The sequence below is a fragment of the Lithobates pipiens genome, unplaced genomic scaffold (assembly GCF_037356315.1).
Source record: "Lithobates pipiens isolate NorthernLeopardFrog02 unplaced genomic scaffold, aLitPip1_a1.2 Scaffold_8, whole genome shotgun sequence".
Classification (NCBI taxonomy): Eukaryota; Metazoa; Chordata; class Amphibia; order Anura; family Ranidae; genus Lithobates; species Lithobates pipiens.
Window position 1 is genome coordinate 658,950,069 of NW_027507903.1, and position 21,586 is coordinate 658,971,654.

At 46.4% G+C, this 21,586-nt stretch overlaps 2 protein-coding genes across 2 annotated transcripts in view; both read right to left on the reverse strand.

Moving 5' to 3' along the window:
* The window catches only part of LOC143961775 (NACHT, LRR and PYD domains-containing protein 3-like), a 101,154-nt gene extending 97,718 nt beyond the window's left edge, over positions 1 to 3,436 (reverse strand). The window contains exons 1-2 of the mRNA XM_077471113.1: positions 3,304 to 3,436; positions 1,769 to 1,865 (exon numbers count right to left, since the gene is read on the reverse strand). The gene's annotated coding sequence lies outside the window, so the exon portion shown is untranslated. The remainder of the gene's footprint in view (positions 1 to 1,768; positions 1,866 to 3,303) is intronic.
* Positions 3,437 to 5,226: 1,790 nt separating this feature from the next.
* Positions 5,227 to 10,610, reverse strand: LOC143961776 (E3 ubiquitin/ISG15 ligase TRIM25-like). Its single transcript, XM_077471115.1, has one exon. The coding sequence runs from the start codon at positions 10,593 to 10,595 to the stop codon at positions 9,012 to 9,014; it is 1,584 nt and encodes a 527-aa protein (XP_077327241.1). The 5' UTR covers positions 10,596 to 10,610; the 3' UTR covers positions 5,227 to 9,011.
* Between the last annotated feature and the right edge of the window lie 10,976 nt (positions 10,611 to 21,586).

Below are 21,586 nucleotides of genomic sequence, written 5' to 3' on the forward strand. Positions count from 1 at the left end.
CATCCCGCTCCGTGTAGACCCCGGTGCATACACCCCCCAGTGCAGACCCCCCAGTGCAGACACCCCCCAGTGCAGACCCCCCAGTGCAGACACCCCCCAGTGGAGACCCCCGTGCAGACACCCCACCAGTTAAGACCCCGCCAGTGCAGACACCCCCAGCAGTAAAGACAACCCCCCTTACAGACCTCATAACAGCAGATAATCATACACACACACAGCGGTGTGTGTCCCTCGAGCTCGGGCTCGGTACAGACACCCCCCCAGTGCAGGCCCCCCAGTGCAGACACCCCCCAGTGCTGACACCCGCAGCAGTACAAACACTCCCTAGTGCAGACACCCGCAGCAGTACAGACACTCCCTAGTGCAGACACCCCTTCTCTGTGCATACCCCCATGCAGACACCCCCCCAGTGCAGACACCCCCCGTGCAGACCCCCAGTGGAGACCCCCCGCAGACAACCCCCTCAGTGCAGACCCCCCAGCAGTACAGACACCCCCCAGTGCAAACCCCCCTCAGTACAAACACCTCCTCCGTGCAGACCCCCATGCAGACACCCCCCTCCTTGCAGAGCCCCGTGCAGACCCCCCAGTAAGACCTCCCCAGTGCAGACCTCCCCAGTGCAGCCCCCAGTGCAGATCCCCCCAGCAGTACAGACACCCTACCAGTGCAGACACCCCCCCCCAATGCAGACCCCCCCAGTGCAGCCCCCAGTGCATATCCCCCCAGCAGTACAGACACACCCCCCAGTGCAGACACCCCTCAGTACAGACACACCCCCAGTGCAGACCCTCCAGTGCAGAAACCCCCCTGTGCAGACACCCCCCAGTGCAGACCCCCCAGTGCAGACACTCCCCTCCATGCAGACCCCCATGCAGACACCCCATTGCAGACTGGGTCTGCACTGGGGGAGTGTCTGCACTCGGGGGTCTGCACTGGGAGGGTGTCTGCACGGGGATATGCACAGAGAAGGGGTGTCTGCACTGGGGGGTGTCTGTACTGCTGGGGGTGTCTGCACTGGGGGGTGTCTGCACTGGGGGGCCTGCACTGGGGGGGATCCTGAGATTATTTTTTTCTGTTTCTATTCTCTAAATCCTCCACATGTGAGTCCCTCTTTACATCCATTGGAGTCTCCTTTTACATCAGATGCCCCCCTTTATCTCATGTGTCCTCGTCAGTGTCCTCCTTTACATCAAGTGTCCCCATCAGCATGTCCTTTATATCAGATGTTCTCATCAGAGTCCCCCTTTACATCAGTTGTCCCCATTAGCATGCCCTTTACATCAGGTGTCCCATCAAAGTCCCCCTTTTCATCAAGTGTCCCCATTCACCTCAGGTGTCCTCATCCGAGTCCCTCTTTATATCAGGTGTCCCATCAGTGTATGGCTTTACATCAGGTGTCCCATCAAAGTCCCCCTTTTCATCAGGTGTCCCTGTTTACCTCAGGTGTCCTCATCCGAGTCCCTCTTTATATCAGGTGTCCCATCAGTATCTGGCTTTACATCAGGTGTCCCATCGAAGTCCCCCTTTTCATCAGGTGTCCCCCTTTACCTCAGGTGTCCTCATCCGAGTCCCTCTTTATATCAGGTGTCCCATCAGTGTCTGGCTTTACATCAGGTGTCCCATCGAAGTCCCCCTTTTCATCAGGTGTCCCCCTTTACCTCAGGTGTCCTCATCTGAGTCCCTCTTTATATCAGGTGTCCCATCAGTGTCTCGCTTTACATCAGGTGTCCCATCAAAGTCCCCCTTTTCATCAGGTGTCCCCCTTTACCTCAGGTGTCCTCATCCGAGTCCTTCTTTATATCAGGTGTCCCAACAGAGTCCCTTGATACTAGCGACAGGAGTGAAATCGGACCGCTGACAGGTGACTGAAAAAAAAAAAAAACAATGCTGGCAGTACAGGAATGAGAAGAAAAAAACAGTATGGGGTCCCCCCAATCTATACCAGGCCCTTTGGGTCTGGTATGGATTTTAAAGGGAACGCCATGCCAAAATGTTTTAAAAAAAAATGTCGTGGGATCCCCCCCCAAAGTCCATAACAGACCCTTATTTGAGCATGCAGAATGGCAGGTCAGGAAAGGGGGGCAAGCGAGAGCCCCCTCCTGAACCATACCAGGCCACATGCCCTCAACATGGGGGGTGTTTTTGGGAAGGGGGCTCTGCCCCCTCCCACCCCAAAGCACCTTGTCCCCATGTTGATGGGGGACAAGGGCCTCTTCCCTACAACCCTGATTTGTGGCTGTGGGGGTCTGTGGGCAGGGGGGCTTAACAACAGCACTGATAAATGTGATTAAATTATTGGAATTAACACTTCTCTATTTATTAACACTTTTAAATAGTCATGACATCTGTAGGACTCTAAGCCCAGTGTATTCTATACCTTTTACCCCTACAATTTCCCTTCTCCACTTCCCGTAACCCACCTTAAACAAACGACTGGACTACATATGGATTAAATGGCCACCTGGCCGTAATTTATTTAACAAATCTGTTTCATAAATAACATAAAAAACTTTAAAAAAAACCGTAAACCTTCCCAGCCTTTAAACGGGTCATGGGTACTAGCATAATAACATACTGGTCACTGCGAACGACTTCAAACTTTTGACCTCTTGACCTCCAGGCGGAATCCCCTGTCTCGGAGGCTATACCCAAATTGTTGCAGTGACCTACCCCTTTTAACCTTTCCAGGTTAACCCCTCGTAACCTGGAAGTATCATTAAACCACCCCCATCCATGGATGGGTACAACAGTTTACTACCCGTACCTCCCATTATTTCCTTAAAATTACCAAAGAACTGCCTGGCTCCCCTTGGAGCACTAAGACCCCCAACAAACGACCCCCACTCTATAACTAGGGAGGGTGGGTGGGGATCACTTTCTCCTCCGCTCTTTGAATGATCGCAGCGCGCACTTCAATCCCGGAGCTAACGCTGGCTCCGCCCCCTTGGCTCCGCCTACCTGGCCTCCTTAAAGTGTCCCTAATATCCCCTTAAAGACGGCGACTGTGCGGTCCAGCACATGTCATGCCGTCCCCGCGCCCACCCCCTACGGCTGCTAGCTCTGGGACTCCCTATAATGAAAACCAGAAAATAATCATAAACAGTGAACATGATGATCAGAGAAGAAGGGCCCCTTAGATGGATGGCAGAGAAATGCCACCTTACAGTGGTGGCAGGACCCCATTCCACAAGAAAGTCCGTGTACTCAATGTGAAGAATGTTCCTTACATTGGGAGATCAGTCAAATACATTTTCTTACAGATAGATAAAGATGGGATACACAATATATTATCATTCCTCATACCTGACGCTGCGTCCTCTGGTCTCGGTGATATCTCGCTGTTCAATACAGAAGTCAGTTATAATATTTCTTCATTGAGATTAGTTTCATTTCCCGGCTCTGCTCTCAGATCCTCCCCTCCCCCTCCTGTTGACTCCATTGTGTAGCGTACTCAGACTCGGCTCCGTGTTCTGGCACGCTGGTTGGTGAGTTTCACAACGTCTCCAGAATAATCACACAAGACACCCCAACACCCACACACACCGTTCACTGAAGCAGGAGAGACTCTTCACTCTGGAAATGTTAGTAAATAAGGTGAACTTGGGTTCAGTTTGAATATCCAATCATGTGCCAGAGAAATTACATGAGCTTTTGCATGCACATGATTGGGCATTGAACATGAAAACAACTCCCAAAAGTTGAACTTTGAGCACAAATCTTTCATTTATATATATATTCCTCAAAAGTCACAAAGGATATAAATCGGATATAGGATATAAAACAAAGACATGACCCTGTAGAAGCAGCACTGAAATCATCACTGTGCTGTACAGCCTGTGCAGAGAGTAGAGCTGTGGGAGGGGCCTAGCAGGCTCCGCCTATTACAGGCTTGTTGGGTAGGTGCCGAATGGTGTGGCAGGCAAAAAAAAAACACATAAAGGAGTTTATTTACTAAAGCTGGAGAGTGAAAAATCAGGCTCATTTCTGCATTGGAACCAATTAGCTTCTAACCTCAGCTTGTTCAATTAGGCTTTGGCAATAAAACCCATTAACTGTCTGATTTTGCACCCTCCAGCTTTAGCAAATAAACCCCATAGTCTGGATTTGCCAAAAACAATGTATTATAAATGTAGCCAGGAGCTGGCTAATATTATGTGCAATTTCAGGAGACACTCTGCAACATTGCTACTGTGAAGCTGTTCTCTCCTAGTGCTCAGCCCGAAACTATGTGTCATCACTTCCTGAAGATCTAAGCCCTTGTACACACGGACGGACATTCCGACAACAAAATCCGTCTGATTTTTTCTGATGGATTTTGTCCAAAATTGGTGTTGCATACACACGGTCGGACAAAGTTGTCGGAAAATATGATCATTCGGAAAGTGATGATGTTCGTTCATTGCGATGGGACTACATTCCGGCTAGTAGCCAATAGCTTTGGTCTCGTAATTTGATCTGAGCATGCGTGGCACTTTGTCCGATCGGAATTCTCTACAAACAATCGGACAAAGTCCGAACAGATCATGTTGTCGGAAAATTTTATATCCAGCTCTCAAACCTTGTTGGTCGGACATTCCGATGGAAAAAGTCAGATGGAGCCCACACATGGTCGGATTATCTGACAACACGGTCCGATCGGACATTTTCCGTCGGAATGTCCGACCGTGTGTACAAGGGCTAAGAGTGAAGCAAAGCATCTTGGGACATGTAGTCTAAGAAGCCAGTTCTACATTCAGCTGGACTGTTATAGACTACAAATCCCAGCCGGCTGGAGAGTGGAACTGGATGCTGGGAGAGATAATATAAAGCCTGTGTGGAGCAGCATCAAGTTTTACATATCCCCACGGATGTGGGGTTGGTGATAATCAACACTAAGAACATAATTGTGTTCATATTTTGATGTCATGTTTGTGGTGCATATGTACATACATGTCCATGCTTCTTTAATGAGTTTCATTCTGTATAACAAATATGTTGATACTTTTTCACTCCTTGGTACCATTATAGTCCTTCTGGTTTAGAAGTTAGGGTCTTTGTTTAATGTCAATGAGGGAGAATTGGCTGAAATGTATTAGAGACACGAAGTACAGGCTGTTATATTACTACAAGAATTAGGAGACCACAGAAGACACAACAGAGTAACATTGACCAGCAGAAGGACAATTCTAATGAGCAAAGTGTCCTGGCAATGCCGCCCCCACCCTTCTTTCAGGAACATAGGACTCCTTGTTATGTCTGATCAAAGCTTTATTTAACACATGTGTGAGAACAATACAATAAAAGGACATTGTTCTAAATGTTACATTGAAGGCATAGGATTATAAGACAAGCGAATCTGCAAAGCTAATGAGATACATAAGAGATATAATGTACATTTACTTCAGAAACGAAACAGTTACCCATCTCTTGTCTGCAGTATTAGTATAAAATGACACATTTATGGTTTCTATCAACATATATCACTGCCCAAATAATTAACTTTAACCTGAAACTTGAACTAAGTTAGAAAATCCCATTCTATCATGAGTTGTACAAAGTACAAGAAACAATGTGTTGTTAAGCTGCAATTAATTATACAGATCATAAATTAATGTAACATGGCAGAAGAAGATGGCAGATAAATGTCTCTCATAAAATGAAGGAAAAAGTCTTGCAAGTTTATAAATCCAACACAAAGGCTAGGACTAAATGTACTTGAGAAAAAGAGTCTATAAATCCAATACAAAGGCTAGGACTAAACGTACTTAAGAAAAATTCTATAAATCCAACACAAAGGCTAGGACTAAACGTACTTGAGAAAAAGAGTCTATAAATCCAATACAAAGGCTGGGACTAAACATACTTGAGAAAAAGAGTCTATAAATCCAACACAAAGGCTGGGACTAAACCTACTTGGGAAAAAGAGTCTATAAATCCAACACAAAGGCTGGGACTAAACGTACATGAGAAAAAGAGTCTATAAATCCAACACAAAGGCTAGGACTAAACCTACTTGAGAAAAAGAGTCTATAAATCCAACACAAAGGGTAGGACTAAACGTACTTGAGAAAAAGAGTCTATAAATCCAACACAAAGGCTAGGACTAAACGTACTTGAGAAAAATAGTCTATAAATCTAACACAAAGGCTAGGACTAAACGTACTTGAGAAAAATAGTCTATAAATCCAACACAAAGGCTAGGACTAAACGTACTTGAGAAAAAGAGTCTATAAATCCAACACAAAGGCTAGGACTAAACGTACTTAAGAAAAAGAGTCTATAAATCCAACACAAAGGCTAGGACTAAACGTACTTGAGAAAAAGAGTCTATAAATCCAACACAAAGGCTAGGACTAAACGTACTTGAGAAAAAGAGTCTATAAATTCAACACAAAGGCTAGGACTAAACGTACTAGGCACAAAGAGCACAGGAGATCCTACAGGATTCCTCGCAGTGAATCTGACCCTCATCCCTATGGGCCAGTAGTGCCCCTATAACTCTATATTACACATTAATCACCCTCCACCATAATATAATAAAACATCACTTTACATTTCAATGTAGACTTTTGTATCAGCATTATGTGATAGAGCCATGATAACATAAGACAAGCCCGGGAGAGTCCCAACTAATGGTCAGCTATTATCATATAACAGGAGGTTGGGCAGACTCATTCCTGATCATGTTTTCTGCCAGAGATTTCCCAGAATTCTGTCCTGTATGAAGGAGACGTGTATTTCAGGTACTAAAAACTGCCGACATTGATAGAAACAGGAAAATGAGGACCACATTAACCGTCACCAATTTATTATCACCATGAAAGTGAGCTTACTCTGCAATTAAAGTTTCAATAGAAAATGTTGTAGAAATTATTACTAAAATTGGCAACATTTCCAGGGACAAACCTCCCAGGACTGTCCCTGGAACCCAGACACACCTGGCAGTTATAATCTGCAACGAGGGATATTTATTGTAGTTAAATGGCATCTGTCATGAGGGAATCATGGTGGCTGCCATTGCTAAACTCCCCTTTAGAGAATGCTAGTTCCCTGGCTGTTTTGGGTCAGTGATTTAAAATAGTATTAAACCTAACATTTTCAAATATGTATATTGAAGCTTACCGATCCTGAGATCTGGTGGGTGCATTTGTTTTCTGCTTTTTTACTTTATTTTTCCCTGGTGATGCTGCCGGTAACACACTTCCTGTCTTAGGGCGGCTCTTCTATCTATGGAGGGGCAGTGGAGACTCCCTTGAACAGCTGCATTGTCTGGAGAGGGGGGTGTTGGATGGACTAGTAGATTTAGATGGACTTTACATAAGTGACTGACAAATTACAAGATTACAGATAACATTTTTTACAGCAATTTTGGGACAAATACATACATAAATGATTAAATGCTGACCATTTTACGCACAACTGTCAGTGGTAAATGGTTTGTCCCAACCCTCTAACTGCCACTTTTGCTGGACAGATTGGTCTGTTAAAGGGAGCTGAGAAATAAGAGCAGAACCAACAGGTAAAAGAATAAAGTTACAGGGGGACTCTGAAAAACAAAGACTGCTGTGTTCATGTCAGATGCCATCATAACTGTCATTTTTTATTTTATCTTTACTGCCACTTTATAAGTTCTTACATTACACACAGCCAGGGAACTAGCATTTTCAGAAGGAGGCCTGCAATGGCCGCCCTCATACTTTTACCAGGAGTCACCACTTCATCCATGCATCAAGGATCAATGAACCACCAACCATCGCTGTGATGCAGAGGCGTAGCTTGAAGTTTGTGGGCCCCAATGCAAAAGTTGACATGGGCCACCCCCCCCCCCCCCCCACTACCACCCACCACTTCCACTGTGCATGCAGATACACCTACCGCATGCCAAGATACTCAAAGTGGTTTAAGAGTTTTTTAAGTTCCCAGAGTTCCTCCTTACATCAGAGGCCATGGATCACAGCTGAAGAATCAGATTACAGGGATCACAGCTGAAGAACCAGAGGATAGGGGTCACCTCTGGAGAATCAGAGGACAGGGATCACCCCTGGCAGGTCACATGACAGAGCTCCTTTCCCATCCCAGCACTGTACACAGCTCCACCCCACGCTACACAGGGCTGAAATCACATTCCTTTACACACAGTCTGTCAGCCTTCACAGGGTGTATCTCACTTTTATGTTGCCATTCTGACCTGTTAAATTCTCTAGTCAGAATGGCAGTGTAGTTGCAGTAGGCAGATACCCCCTGTGAAGATTGTGGCTAATTGGCGGTGTTGTAAAGGAATGTGATTTCAGCCCCACGGAGGAGGAGCAGTATAGAGTGCCATAATGGTAAAGGAGCTCAGCACCTGGGCATAGCATCCAGGGCAGAGGGAGCAGGCAGGGGGCTTGGGGGCGCAACTTAGATCTGGGGGGGCAAAGCCACGTGACACAAAATCTGGAGCCTGCAGCCCTTCAGAAAGTGTTAAGGGATTTGTTTTAGCAATTTCTGAAGGTTTCTCTGTTAGTGTTGGCAGGAGGTCACCTCCCAGAAGTATGTGTCTTTTTCCTAGTTGTCAGGGAAGTGGGGTAAGCAGACATGATGGGGGGTAAAAAGAATCCCAGCTGGTGACTAGGAGACACTGAACAGTGTCTTACCTCACCAGTAACATCTGTCCCATCGTGGCTACAGGACGGCACTCTTCTCCTCTTAATTCACTGAGCACGGTTACCATTCCATGTTGCCAGCACACAGCACAGACACTTCCCCATCCTGGGCTGTTCTCACCTCATGTTCCTCTCCATTCAGGAAATTTCTCACAGCTTCTCCCCAGCCAATGAGAATAGAGGGGTGTGGAATGTGGAAGGCAAAGTGGAAGCCCAGTATTGGAGTGTGGCTGTAGGGCCCTAGGACAGTACAGAGCCAGACTTTGTGGAGGATATTATAATATGACAGGGAGGCTGCATGGGCCCCCTGGAGCTAGGGGTGGGGTTGTGATTGTGACCCCTGCAACCTCTTATGCTACGCCCATGCTATGATGTCAGAAGACGGAGTTCTCACATCTCCCAATTCCCCCCAAATATCTTTATACAATGTTCCCTTACACCTAACCCAACATGGAGGGGCTCAGTGAAGGTGGTGGTGAAGGTGTGGAGGTGTCGGATCGGGTCACACAGATCATAAAAGGAGATCCGCCCGGCCTCAAAATCCAGATATATCCTGACTCTGTCACTGGAGAGATTGGTGGGTAAGAGGATCTCATCACTGTCATGTATCACCAAATACTTATCAGCTACCCACTTCAAACCCCAGGACTTGTTATTATATCCAATCTCTGACTCCTTCCCTCTCCTCCCTATACTGGTGTAACACATCCCGACTGTCCATTCACCTGATCCTACGACATCCACTTCCCAGTAATGTCTCCCTGAGGAGAAACTCTGACTGCTCAACACCTGAGGACGATCCTGAAATCTCTCTGGTGTTTCTGGGTGATTCTTGTCTATAAATGACCAGGATACAGTTTTCCTGTCATCTGATATATATAGATTATTACCAGCTGTGTTTCCATCCAGTAATATGTCTGCAGCTCCCTGTATATAGAAGTATACATTTACCTCTGTTATTATATCAGATAAACCTGTGTGTAAGACCCCCGCCACATCCAGACCCCCTCCATCATGGAGGAGCTCCTCATGTCTCTCTCTGTCCTCATTATCTCCATCCTCAGTATCACACAAGTCATCTGTGTCTGATTCCTGTAAGACAGTCAGTGGATCCGTCACGTTACACAGCTCCTCAATGTGACGCAACTTCCTGGACAGCTCCTCCTTCTTTATTTCCAGATCCCGAATTAAATCCAATATGGGGACAGTGATTTGTTCTATCTTTCTGGAGATGTCCCTCAGGACTCTCTTCTCCAGGTCTTCCAGACGTCTCCTGAGATCTCTAAACAGGGCAGTGACTCTCTTGGTGTCACCGGCTGCTTCTTCTTCTACTTTCCTCCGGTGTTTCTGCAGACTCTGGACTCTTTCCTCCGTCTCCTCTCTCTTTGTCAGAAGTTTCTGCAGAACATTCCTCAGTGTCTCCTTCTTCTTCTTAGAAGTCTCATCCAGTGACACCATCTTATGTCCAATGTGTCCTCCAATCACACAACAATACACACAGACACAGGTCTCATCCTCAGTGCAGTAATACTCCAGGCTCTTCTTGTGGACGGAGCATTTCCTTCTCTCCATGGACAGGATGGGGTCACATAAGATGTGTTCTGGGGACTTTTTGTGGACTCTCAGGTGTTTATCACACAGAGAAACCTCACACCGTAGACAGGATCTAACAGCAGGTACAGGAGAGTCCACACAGTAAGTACAGAAGACCCCGGACTCCTCCCGATCCAGCTGAGCAGGTAGGAAATGTTCCACTATGTTACGCAGTGCTATGTTCTTGTGCAGTGCGGGACGATCCAGAAACTTTTCTTTGCATTCAGGACAGGAATGACCTTCAGACCCCTCCTGTGTATCCAACACACGATCAATACAGACCCGGCAGAAGTTGTGTCCACATTTCAGGGTTACAGGATCTGTATAAATGTTCAGACAGATGGAACATTGCAGCTCAGCTCTCAGATCACCAGACGCCATCGCTGACAGCAGAAGAGAAATGAAATGAGAGTCTCTAGAAGTAGAAATGCCGTTAAACCAGTTACAGCTCCTGCAGAGGGCGAGGCTGAGCTGGTCTCTCAGTTTACTCATTCTGACATTTTTCAATGTCATTTTAAGACATTTTTAATTAAATGTCATTTAATGTAATTTTCAATGTCATTCCAATGTCATTTTTTTCTTGGGTTGGATTTTCCATAAACTACAATAATAAAACAAATTGTTAAAAAAGGAAACAATTCCATAGTAGAATATCAGTTTGTCACACTTTCTCTGTCCCACACTATTGTGACTTATAGACTTATAGAGATATAGTACCCCCCCCCCCGCCCCCCAAAAAAAATTATAGCCCAGCTGCCACTGCCTGGGAAAAAGTAAATTTGTTACTTCTAGCTGATATAAAGTACTTGCAGATGCTGGAACAAACCTGCAGCACATTTCACTGCTTCCTCTAAGACAGTGTGGGCTTAAAATGCCGGGAGGGCGTACATGAACGCCTTACCGTTCTCGCACGCCCCCTGCAAAAAGGTCAATGCTACAGCTGAATGGCATTCCTGCAAAGCAAACAACGGTTACCAAAAAAACAGACAAAAAAAACCACTGAACATTAATTCAATGAAACAACATCTTGGATAAAAAGTTGCCTGATTGGGTGGCACAGTGGTGTAGTGGGTAGCACTCTCATCTAGCAAGTAGATATGGGTCACTGGTTCAAATCCCAACCACAACACTACCTACCTGGAGTTTGCATGTTCTCCCTGTGCCTGCGTGGTTTTCCCCCAGGTACACCGGTTTCCTCCCACACTCCAAAGACATGTTGATTTGGGACAAGGGCCTCATCCCCACAACCCTTGCCCGGTGGTTGTGGGGGTATGTGGGCGGGGGGCTCATCGGAATCTGGAAGCCCCCATTAACAAGGACCATTTCACAAGAAAAGTGTCAAAAAGTGGTAAAAAAGACAAGAGACAGCTTGGGACGTGTCCTTTATTAAAAGATAAAAAAATGTAAATGTCCAGCGATGTCTATTCATCTTCTTAATTGAAATTGAAATAAGAGTTCCCCTTAATATACATACCAGATCCAAAGGGACCCACATTTAAAGGAAAATTTCAGTTTTATTGTTTCACTTTTCTGTTTTAAATTTTTATTATCAATTAACAGAAGATTTACACAGTACGTTGCAGTCAAAATTCAAATGGTACAATGGATTTAGAACAAAATGACAGTGTTAGTGCCACACAATCTTTATAAAGCAATTTCAAGGAAAAAATACGGACGTGTCGCTCAAATCAAAGCAGAGAGTAATTGCGTAATAAAACAGTCAAAAACCCAAACAATCCGGAGTCCCCGGGGTTGGAGAAATAAGTTACTCCCAATAGAAAGAAATATAATGCACAGGGGAGTACAGGTACTGCGAGAGCAGAGTTTTCCAGGTATAGGGAAGAAAAAGGAAAAAAAAAACAGTTAGACTGGAAACAAGGATAGGAATAAAGGGGGAAATGTGAGAGGAAAGAAGAGGGAGAAGCATAGGAGAGAGAAAGGGAAATTGGTCGATCGGCCCGCACGGACCCAGGCCGTCATGCGCTGGAAGTGGTCACATCTAAAAGAGTAGCTCAGGGTTCTAAGAGATTGGGATCTAAATCAGGGGGCAAAAAATGTCGAATCCAGGGTTGCCAAACCCTATGAAATCGGGGCATACGGTCTAAAATTTTCGCTTCTATCTTGCAATGGATCATGGCCTGTGTGACCCTGTTTTTAAGTTCCGCTACAGAGAGTGTCGGAGTCTTCCAGGCTCTAGCAATCGTTTGTTTAGCCGCTGTGGTTAGCTTTAGAAATAGGGATAACTGACTTCGAGTGCAATTTCGGGGCGTCAGGTTAAGTAGGGCCAAAGTTGGGTCAGGTGGTAAGGGGTCCCCCAAGAGCACTGACGCCATCTGGAATGTTGTTGCCCAAAACCGTTGGACAACCCGGCACGTCCACCAGATATGGAGATGTGTGCCTGTTTCACTACAGACCCTAAAGCATGTAGCGGGGTAACTAGGGACAAATTTGGCTATTCTGGCCGGGACCAGATACCACCGCATGAGAACTTTAAAATTGGCCTCTGAGGCAATAACATTTTGGGAGGCTTTACTTGTGTTGGCCCAAATCATAGCCCATGCATCAGCATCTAGTTCTATGTTGAGGTCTGTGGACCATCTGGTGGCGTAAGGCGGGAGGGGTGCGGGGGGAGAAGTGAAGTGGGAATATAATAGAGAGATAATACCAGGGGCATGTGGGTCAGTATCACATATTTTCTCATAAGTTGACATGTAGTCATGTGCGTTATCAGGCTTGGGTAACGAATTAACAAAGTGGGCAATTTGTAGATAACGGAAACATTCCCCATTGGGAATGTGAGATTGGGTTTGTAGAATGGGGAAAGCCTTGATCCGTCCATTTTTCGTTAAGGTACAAATTCGGTCCAGGCCCACCCGAGACCACACCGCGAATCGGCCTGGTTCGGAGAAGGCCGGGGCGAATGATGGGTGCCCAAAAATGGAGAGTAAAGGTAGGTGTTGTGATTTGAGCCGAAAGGACTTGTGGGTCATGTCCCAGACTTTGAGGGAGTGTAGCGTAACCGGATTAGTGGGTTTGCCTCTCTGTGTGGGGGAGAGCCATAGGATATTAGATATGGTTATAGGGTAAGTGTCTACAGCCTCTAGACTAACCCATAACAGTATTTCCTTTTTCGCATGATATAAGGTGAGTTGGGCCAGTTGAGCTGCATAATAGTAATAGCGAAAATTTGGCACTCCTAGACCACCCCGCGTTTTGTGACGATAAAGAGTAGATTTAGAGACCCTGGGTCTGGTAGCTCCCCAAATATATTTAAATACTTTGCCCTGCACAAGGCGGTTGTAATAGGGTGGGATTTGGATCGGGAGGACCCGGTATAAATAAAGTAGTTTAGGTAGTAGCGTCATTTTGACTGCAACGATTCGACCCAGCCACGAAACACAAAGCGGTTGCCAGGTGGCCAAAAGATTAGTCAGCTTCCGCAATAGAGGGAGATAGTTGTATTGGAAAAGGTGCAAGGGGTCTTTAGTTAAGTGAATACCTAGGTATGGAATGGAGGATGTGGACCATTGGAAGGAAAAATTGTTACGGAGGAGGCTAAGCACATCTCCCGGCAGAGACACGTCCAGGGCCCTAGACTTGGCTTGATTGACTTCCAAACCTGAAATCTCTGTAAATTTTTCCAACAATTTGCATAAGTTAGGCAAAGTGGTATGGGGAGCCGTAACGAACAGAAGGGCATCATCTGCAAACATACATATTTTATGGGTTGTATTTGCTATTTCCAACCCCCTGATGTTTGGATCAGCTCTAATTAGTGCAGCCAAAGGTTCAATAGCTAACGCAAACAACAGGGGGGAGAGGGGGCAACCCTGTCTTGTTCCTCGTTGGATGGGGAAATATTCTGATCTGTGACCCGCGTACCTCACATATGCACGAGGTTGGGTGTACAGGGCCTCAATCCAGTTAAGGAAGTGAGGACCAAACCCCCAATGACGTAGTATGTACTGGAGGTAGGGCCACGATACTGTGTCAAATGCTTTACGTATGTCCAACGAGAGCAAGTGCATGGGAATTTTGCGGGTTCTAGCAATATGTTGCAATAGAACAACCCTCCGAACGTTATCGCTGGCTTGTCTCCTAGGGATGAACCCCACCTGATCTTTATGTACCAACTTCCCTATAAGTGGGTTCAGGCGAAGCGCCAGAACTTTAGCTAAAATTTTGACATCAATGTTGAGTAATGATATCAGTCTAAAGTTGGACCATAAAGTGCAATCTGAGTTTGGTTTAGGGATCATCGATATAATGGCCGTTAACGCATCCCTGCCAAGGGAATGCTGCTGAAGGAGGGAATTAAAGGAGCTGGTAAGAAGGGGGGAGAGTATGTGAGCAAATTTCTTATAATAAGTCGCCAGCAGCCCATCGGGACCGGGCCTTTTATGAGGCTTGAGGGATTTGAGAGCCGCAAGAACTTCTATATTGGAAATAGGTGCTTCAATTGACTCGCGGTCCGTGGCTGAGAGATGAGGGAGGGATATCGTATGGAGGAGAGAGTCAGCTCGAGCGCTAGAGAAAGGGGTGCCGGGTTCATATAGTTTAGCCAATCGGGTACTAAATTCTGATAAGATTTTAATAGGGTTGCTAGTCAGCCCGCCCTGTGCTAACCGAAGTTTAATAGGTTTGAAGGATCTCTCAGGTTGCCGTAGTTGCATAGCTAGGAAGGTATCGGGTTTATTTGCTTTGGAGTAGATTGTATGGGCTGATTTGCGGATTGTCTTATCTGCCTCTTCAGCTAGCAAGAGATCTAAGGCTAGTTTAGTTTTGTCTAGAGCAACTTTGTTGGCCTCTGAGGGGACGGATTGAAATAGGAGAAAATTACGTTGAAAATCACCTTCTAGCTGATGTAGCTGGGCTTGTCTATCTCTTTTGAGATGGGAAGATACCGAGATGCAGGTGCCCCGAATAACTGGCTTGTGGGCCTCCCAGAGTAAAGTAGGGGATATACCTGGTGTGTTGTTATTGGACACATAATCATTAAGAGCTATTTGGATGTCTAAACAATAAGATTGGTTAGACAGAAGGGTTTCACTCAGACACCAAGTTCTGTCTGAGTTTCGTGGGATAATGGAGGATACAGTCGTAAGCAGTGCGCAGTGATCCGACCAGGTTATCGGGTGGATGTGAGAGTGTAAGAGGGTGGGAGCAGCAGATATCGGGATAAAGATGTGGTCGATTCTCGAGAAAGATTTATGTGGATTCGAATAAAAAGTAAAATTTTTCTTTAGGGGATTACATTCCCTCCATGTGTCAATAAGCGCTGCGTGTGCGAGTTGAGCGCCCAGTCGTTTCGAGAGAGAAAAATGTTCTGGTGCATATGGGGTCCTGTCTAAATGCGGATGTAAAGCAAGGTTGGTATCCCCACATACGAACAACGCTCCTTTAGTATGCGTTTTGATTATCTGTAGTAAATGCGAAAAAAAGGGTTAGGATTCATGTTGGGGGCATAGTAGGACACGAAAGTTTAAGGGATAATGAAATATCAAATAAAAAGATGGGGGGTAAGGGGCAAGGGCAAGGATAGGGAGAAGGATAGGTGTAGGGGAGGGAGAAAATAAGAGGGAGGATGGGCTGGGGCAAGGATAGGACGACCAGGGGTATAGGTATAGGTGCATATAGCATAGGTATCATAATCTATTGTTTTTTTTGTGACCAGCTGGCTCTCAGGGAGAGATCTGACACCGAGTTGGCAACATGCTAGTTCGGGCCAAATTGCCAGCTCTTGTAAAAACAGTTAAAATGACTAAGAAATAGGACTTTGACTGTGTTGGTAGGATTAATATCCAACGTTCAGTTGTAATATACAAAAATACCAAAACAGCTGGTGATACAGTAGTTCGATATAACCGAAAAGGAAGGGAATCAGGAGGGAGGCGAGATAAGCGGTGGTGAGGGATCGGGGTATAAAGACAAACCATAAAAATTACATTGTCAACAGATAACCTATAGAGAAGCGCATCACAGAAGAATATTTGGCACCAGGTTGGAAACATGTAATAGTAATGGCGCTGAAATATATATATAAGAGTAAGGGTTAGGTAGCTGCTAGTGTATAGCTAACCATAAAAAAAAAAAGAAAAAAAGAGGAGGGGGGGGGGGGGGGAGTCAGCTCCTAATAGTAAGTCAAGGATCCCAAAGAAAAATTAGAACATCCAGGAAATGTCATGCTCATTGTCCAACAGGGACAATGGTGTGGTTAGGTTCATGGTGATAAGCAGCCCAGATCCCGAGGCAAGCCAGGGTACGGCTAAGAGGACGAGGGAAAGAAAATAAGCAACTGGACAAAGAGGTTCAGCGAGGTATAGATACCTTGGGGCTGGAAAAGCCCAAACTAGATGGACGTTTAGGCGTGCCGCGCCAAATCGAAGATGGGCCCAAGAGATCATGTTGATTTCTCCTTGGAGTGGCTCAGTTTTTAAAAAAAGTTTTTGCATTGATCCATGTCCCCTGGGGAAGGTGCCGGGTCCCCAAACACTTTTTATGACAATAACTTGAATATAAGCCTTTAAACTGAGCACTTTGATTATTCATGTCCATGTCCCATAGACTTTAACGGTGTTTCAGCGGCTTTCGAATTTGCCCTGAACACCGCATATTGTTTGGTGTTCGCAGAACATCCGAACAACCAAAGTTCGGCCCGAACTTATGCTCGGGCCGAACCATTCACCCATCGCTACTAATGCCGCGTACACACGAGCGGACTGTATGGCATACTTAGTTCGTCATACAATCCGACGGACAGTCCATCGTACTTTCCACTGAACGGACTTGACCACACACGGATGCACAAACAGTCCGTCGAAAGCTTGCGCGATGAAGTGTACAGCACGTACGACGGGACTAGAAATAGGAAGTCCAATACACAGCAAAGCACCCTTCCGCCGTGTAAATCCTTTCTGGGCATGCGCCATTCTTAGTCCGTCGAACTAGCATACTGACGACCGTACTGTCCGCTGAAACCAAAGTATGACGGACAGAATTTCGAAAAAACCGAAATTCTTAGTACGCCGGACTGCACGCTGAAAAAATCCGCTGAATCCCACACACGAGCGGATTGTCCGCTGAAATGTGTTTGGACGGACTAAGTACGCCATACAGTCTGCTCGTGTGTACGCGGCATTAGGATGAGCTTGGGCGTGTTATTTGGATATACCATATTTATCAGTGTATAACACACACAGGAGTATAACACGCACCTTCACATTAAGAGGGAAGTTTCAGAAGAAACTTACATTTTAAATAAAGAACTGTGAAGCAAAATCAATGTGCCCATCAATGCAGCCTAATCAGTGCCCATCTGCAGCCTCACCATTGCCATGAATGCAGCCCCCCCCCATTGCCTTGAATGTGGCCTCTGAATGCAGCCTCACCATTGACATGAATGAAGCATCTGAATGCAGCCCCCCCCATTACCATGTATGCAGCCCCCCCATTGCCATGAATGCAGCCTCTGAATGCAACCTCACCATTGACATGAATGCAGCCTCACCATTGACATGAATGCAGACTTACCATTTATATCAATGCAGCCTTACTATTGCCATGAATGCAGCCTCCCCATTGACATGAATGCAGCCTCACCATTGACATGAATGCACCCCCCCATTGCCATGAATGCAGCCACTGATTGCAGAATCACCATTGACATGAATGCAGCCTCTGAATTCACCCTCCCCACTGCCATGAATGCAACCTCACCATTAACATGAATGCAGCCTCTGGATGCTACCTCACATGAATGCAGCCTCACCTTTGCCATGAATGCAGTCTCACCATTGCCATGAATGCAGCCTCACCATTGCTATGAATGCAGCCTCACCATTGACATGAATGCAGCCTCTGGATGCAGCCTCACATTAATGCAGCCTCACCATTGACATGAATGCAGCCTCTGGATGCAGCCTCACATGAATGCAGCCTATCCATTGCCATGAATGCAGCCTCACCATTGCTATAAATGCAGCCTCACCATTGACATGAATGCAGCCTCTGGATGCAGCCTCACATGAATGCAGCCTCGCCATTGCTATGAATGCAGCCTCACCTTTGCCATGAATGCAGTCTCACCATTGCCATGAATGCAGCCTCACCATTGCTCTGAATGCAGACTTACCATTGCTATGAATGCAGCCTCCCCATTTACATGAATGCAGACTCGCCATTGCCATGAATGCAGCCTCACCATTGCCTGAATGCAGCCTCCCCATTGCCCTGAATGCAGACTTACCATTGCCATGAATGCAGCCTCCCCATTTACATGAATGCAGACTCATCACTGCCATAAATGCAGCCTTACCATTGCCATGAATGCAGCCTCACCATTAACATGAATTCAGCTTCACCATTGGCATGAATGCAGCCTCACCATTAACATGAATTCAGCTTCACCATTGGCATGAATGCAGCCTCTGAATGCAGCCACCCCCCTATAGACATGAATGCAGCCTCACCATTGCCATAATTGCAGCCGCACCATTGCCATGAATGCAGCCGCACCATTGCCATGAATGCAGACTCATCATTGCCATGAATGCAGAAGCACCATTGACATGAATGCAGCCTCACCATTGCCATGAATGCAGCTTCTGAATGCAGCCTCACCATTGCCATGAATGCAGTCTCTGAATGCAGCCTCACCATTGACATTAATGCAGCCTCTGAATGCCTCGCCATTTACATGAATGCAGCCTCTGAATGCAGCCTCACCATTGCCATGAATGCAGCCTCACCATTGACATGAATGCAGCCTCACCATTGCCATGAATGTAGCCTCACCATTAAAATGAATGCAGCCTCACCATTGCCATGAATGCAGCCTCCCAATGCAAACTCACCATTGCCATGAATGCAGCCTCTGAATGCAGCCTCACCATTGCCATGAATGCAGCCTCACCATTGCCATGAATGCAGCCTCACTATTGACATGAATGCAGCCTCACCATTGCCATGAATTCAGCCTCACCATTAAAATGAATGCAGCCTCACCATTTCCATGAATGCAGCCTCTGAATGCAGCTCCCCCATTGCCATGAATGCAGCCTCTGAATGCAACCTCACCATTGCCATGAATGCAGACTCACCATTAACATGAATGCAGCTTCACCATTGACATGAATGCAGCCTCTGAATGCAGCCCCCCCATTGCTATGAATGCAGCCTCACCATTGCCATGAATGCAGCCTCACCATTGCCATAAATGCAGTCTCACCATTGACATGAATGCATCCACACCATTGACATGAATGCAGCCTCTGAATGCAGCATCACCATTGCCATGAATGCAGCCTCACCATTGACATTAATGCAGCTTCTGAATGCAGCCCCCCCCCCATTGCCATGTATTCAGCCTCACCATTGCCATGAATGCAGCCTCACCATTGCCCTGAATGCAGACTTACCATTGAAACCAATGCAGCCTTACTATTGCCATGAATGCAGCCTCCGCATTGACATGAATGCACCCTCCCATTTCCATGAATGCAGCCACTGATTGCAGCCTCACCATTGACATGAATGCAGCCTTTGAATGCACCCTCACCTTTGCCATGAATGCAGTCTCACCATTGCCATGAATGCAGCCTCACCATTGCTCTGAATGCAGACTTACCATTGCTATGAATGCGGCCTCCCCATTTACATGAAGGCAGACTCGCCATTGCCATGAATGCAGCCTCACCATTGCCCTGAATGCAGCCTCACCATTGCCCTGAATGCAGACTTACCATTGCCATGAATGCAGCCTCCCCATTTACATGAATGCAGACTTACCACTGCCATGAACGCAGCCTCCCCATTTACATGAATGCAGACTCATAACTGCCATAAATGCAGCCTTACCATTGCCATGAATGCAGCCTCACCATTAACATGAATTCAGCTTCACCATTGGCATGAATACAGCCTCTGAATGCAGCCACCCCCCTATAGACATGAATGCAGCCTCACCATTGCCATGATTGCAGCCTCACCATTGACATGAATGCACCCTCCCATTTCCATGAATGCAGCCACTGATTGCAGCCTCACCATTGACATGAATGCAGCCTTTGAATGCACCCTCCCCACTGCCATGAATGCAACCTCCCCTTTAACACGAATGCAGCCTCTGGATGCTGCCTCACATGAATGCAGCCTCACCATTGACATGAATGCAGCCTCACCATTGCTATGAATGCAGCCTCACCATTGACATGAATGCAGCCTCTGGATGCAGCCTCACATTAATGCAGCCTCACCATTGACATGAATGCAGCCTCTGGATGCAGCCTCACATGAATGCAGCCTCTCCATTGCCATGAATGCAGCCTCACCATTGCTATGAATGCAGCCTCACCATTGACATGAATGCAGCCTCTGGATGCAGCCTCACATGAATGCAGCCTCGCCATAGCTATGAATGCAGCCTCACCTTTGCCATGAATGCAGTCTCACCATTGCCATGAATGCAGCCTCACCATTGCTCTGAATGCAGACTTACCATTGCTATGAATGCAGCCTCCCCATTTACATGAATGCAGACTCGCCATTGCCATGAATGCAGCCTCACCATTGCCCTGAATGCAGCCTCCCCATTGCCCTGAATGCAGACTTACCATTGCCATGAATGCAGCCTCCCCATTTACATGAATGCAGACTTATCACTGCCATGAACGCAGCCTCCCCATTTACATGAATGCAGACTCATCACTGCCATAAATGCAGCCTTACCATTGCCATGAATGCAGCCTCACCATTAACATGAATTCAGCTTCACCATTGGCATGAATGCAGCCTCTGAATGCAGCCACCCTCCTATAGACATGAATGCAGCCTCACCATTGCCATAATTGCAGCCTCACCATTGCCATGAATGCAGACTCACCATTGCCATGAATGCAGAAGCACCATTGACATGAATGCAGCCTCACCATTGCCATGAATGCAGCTTCTGAATGCAGCCTCACCATTGCCATGAATGCAGTCTCTGAATGCAGCCTCACCATTGACATTAATGCAGCCTCTGAATGCCTCGCCATTTACATGAATGCAGCCTCTGAATGCAGTCTCACCATTGCCATGAGTGCAGCCTCACCATTGACATGAATGCAGCCTCACCATTGCCATGAATGTAGCCTCACCATTAAAATTAATGCAGCCTCACCATTGCCATGAATGCAGCTTCTCAATGAAACCTCACCATTGCCATGAATGCAGCCTCTGAATGCAGCCTCACCATTGCCATGAATGCAGCCTCACCATTGACATGAATGCAGACTCACCATTGCCATGAATGCAGCCTCACCATTAAAATGAATGCAGCCTCACCATTTCCATGAATGCAGCCTCTGAATGCAGCCCCCCCATTGCCATGAATG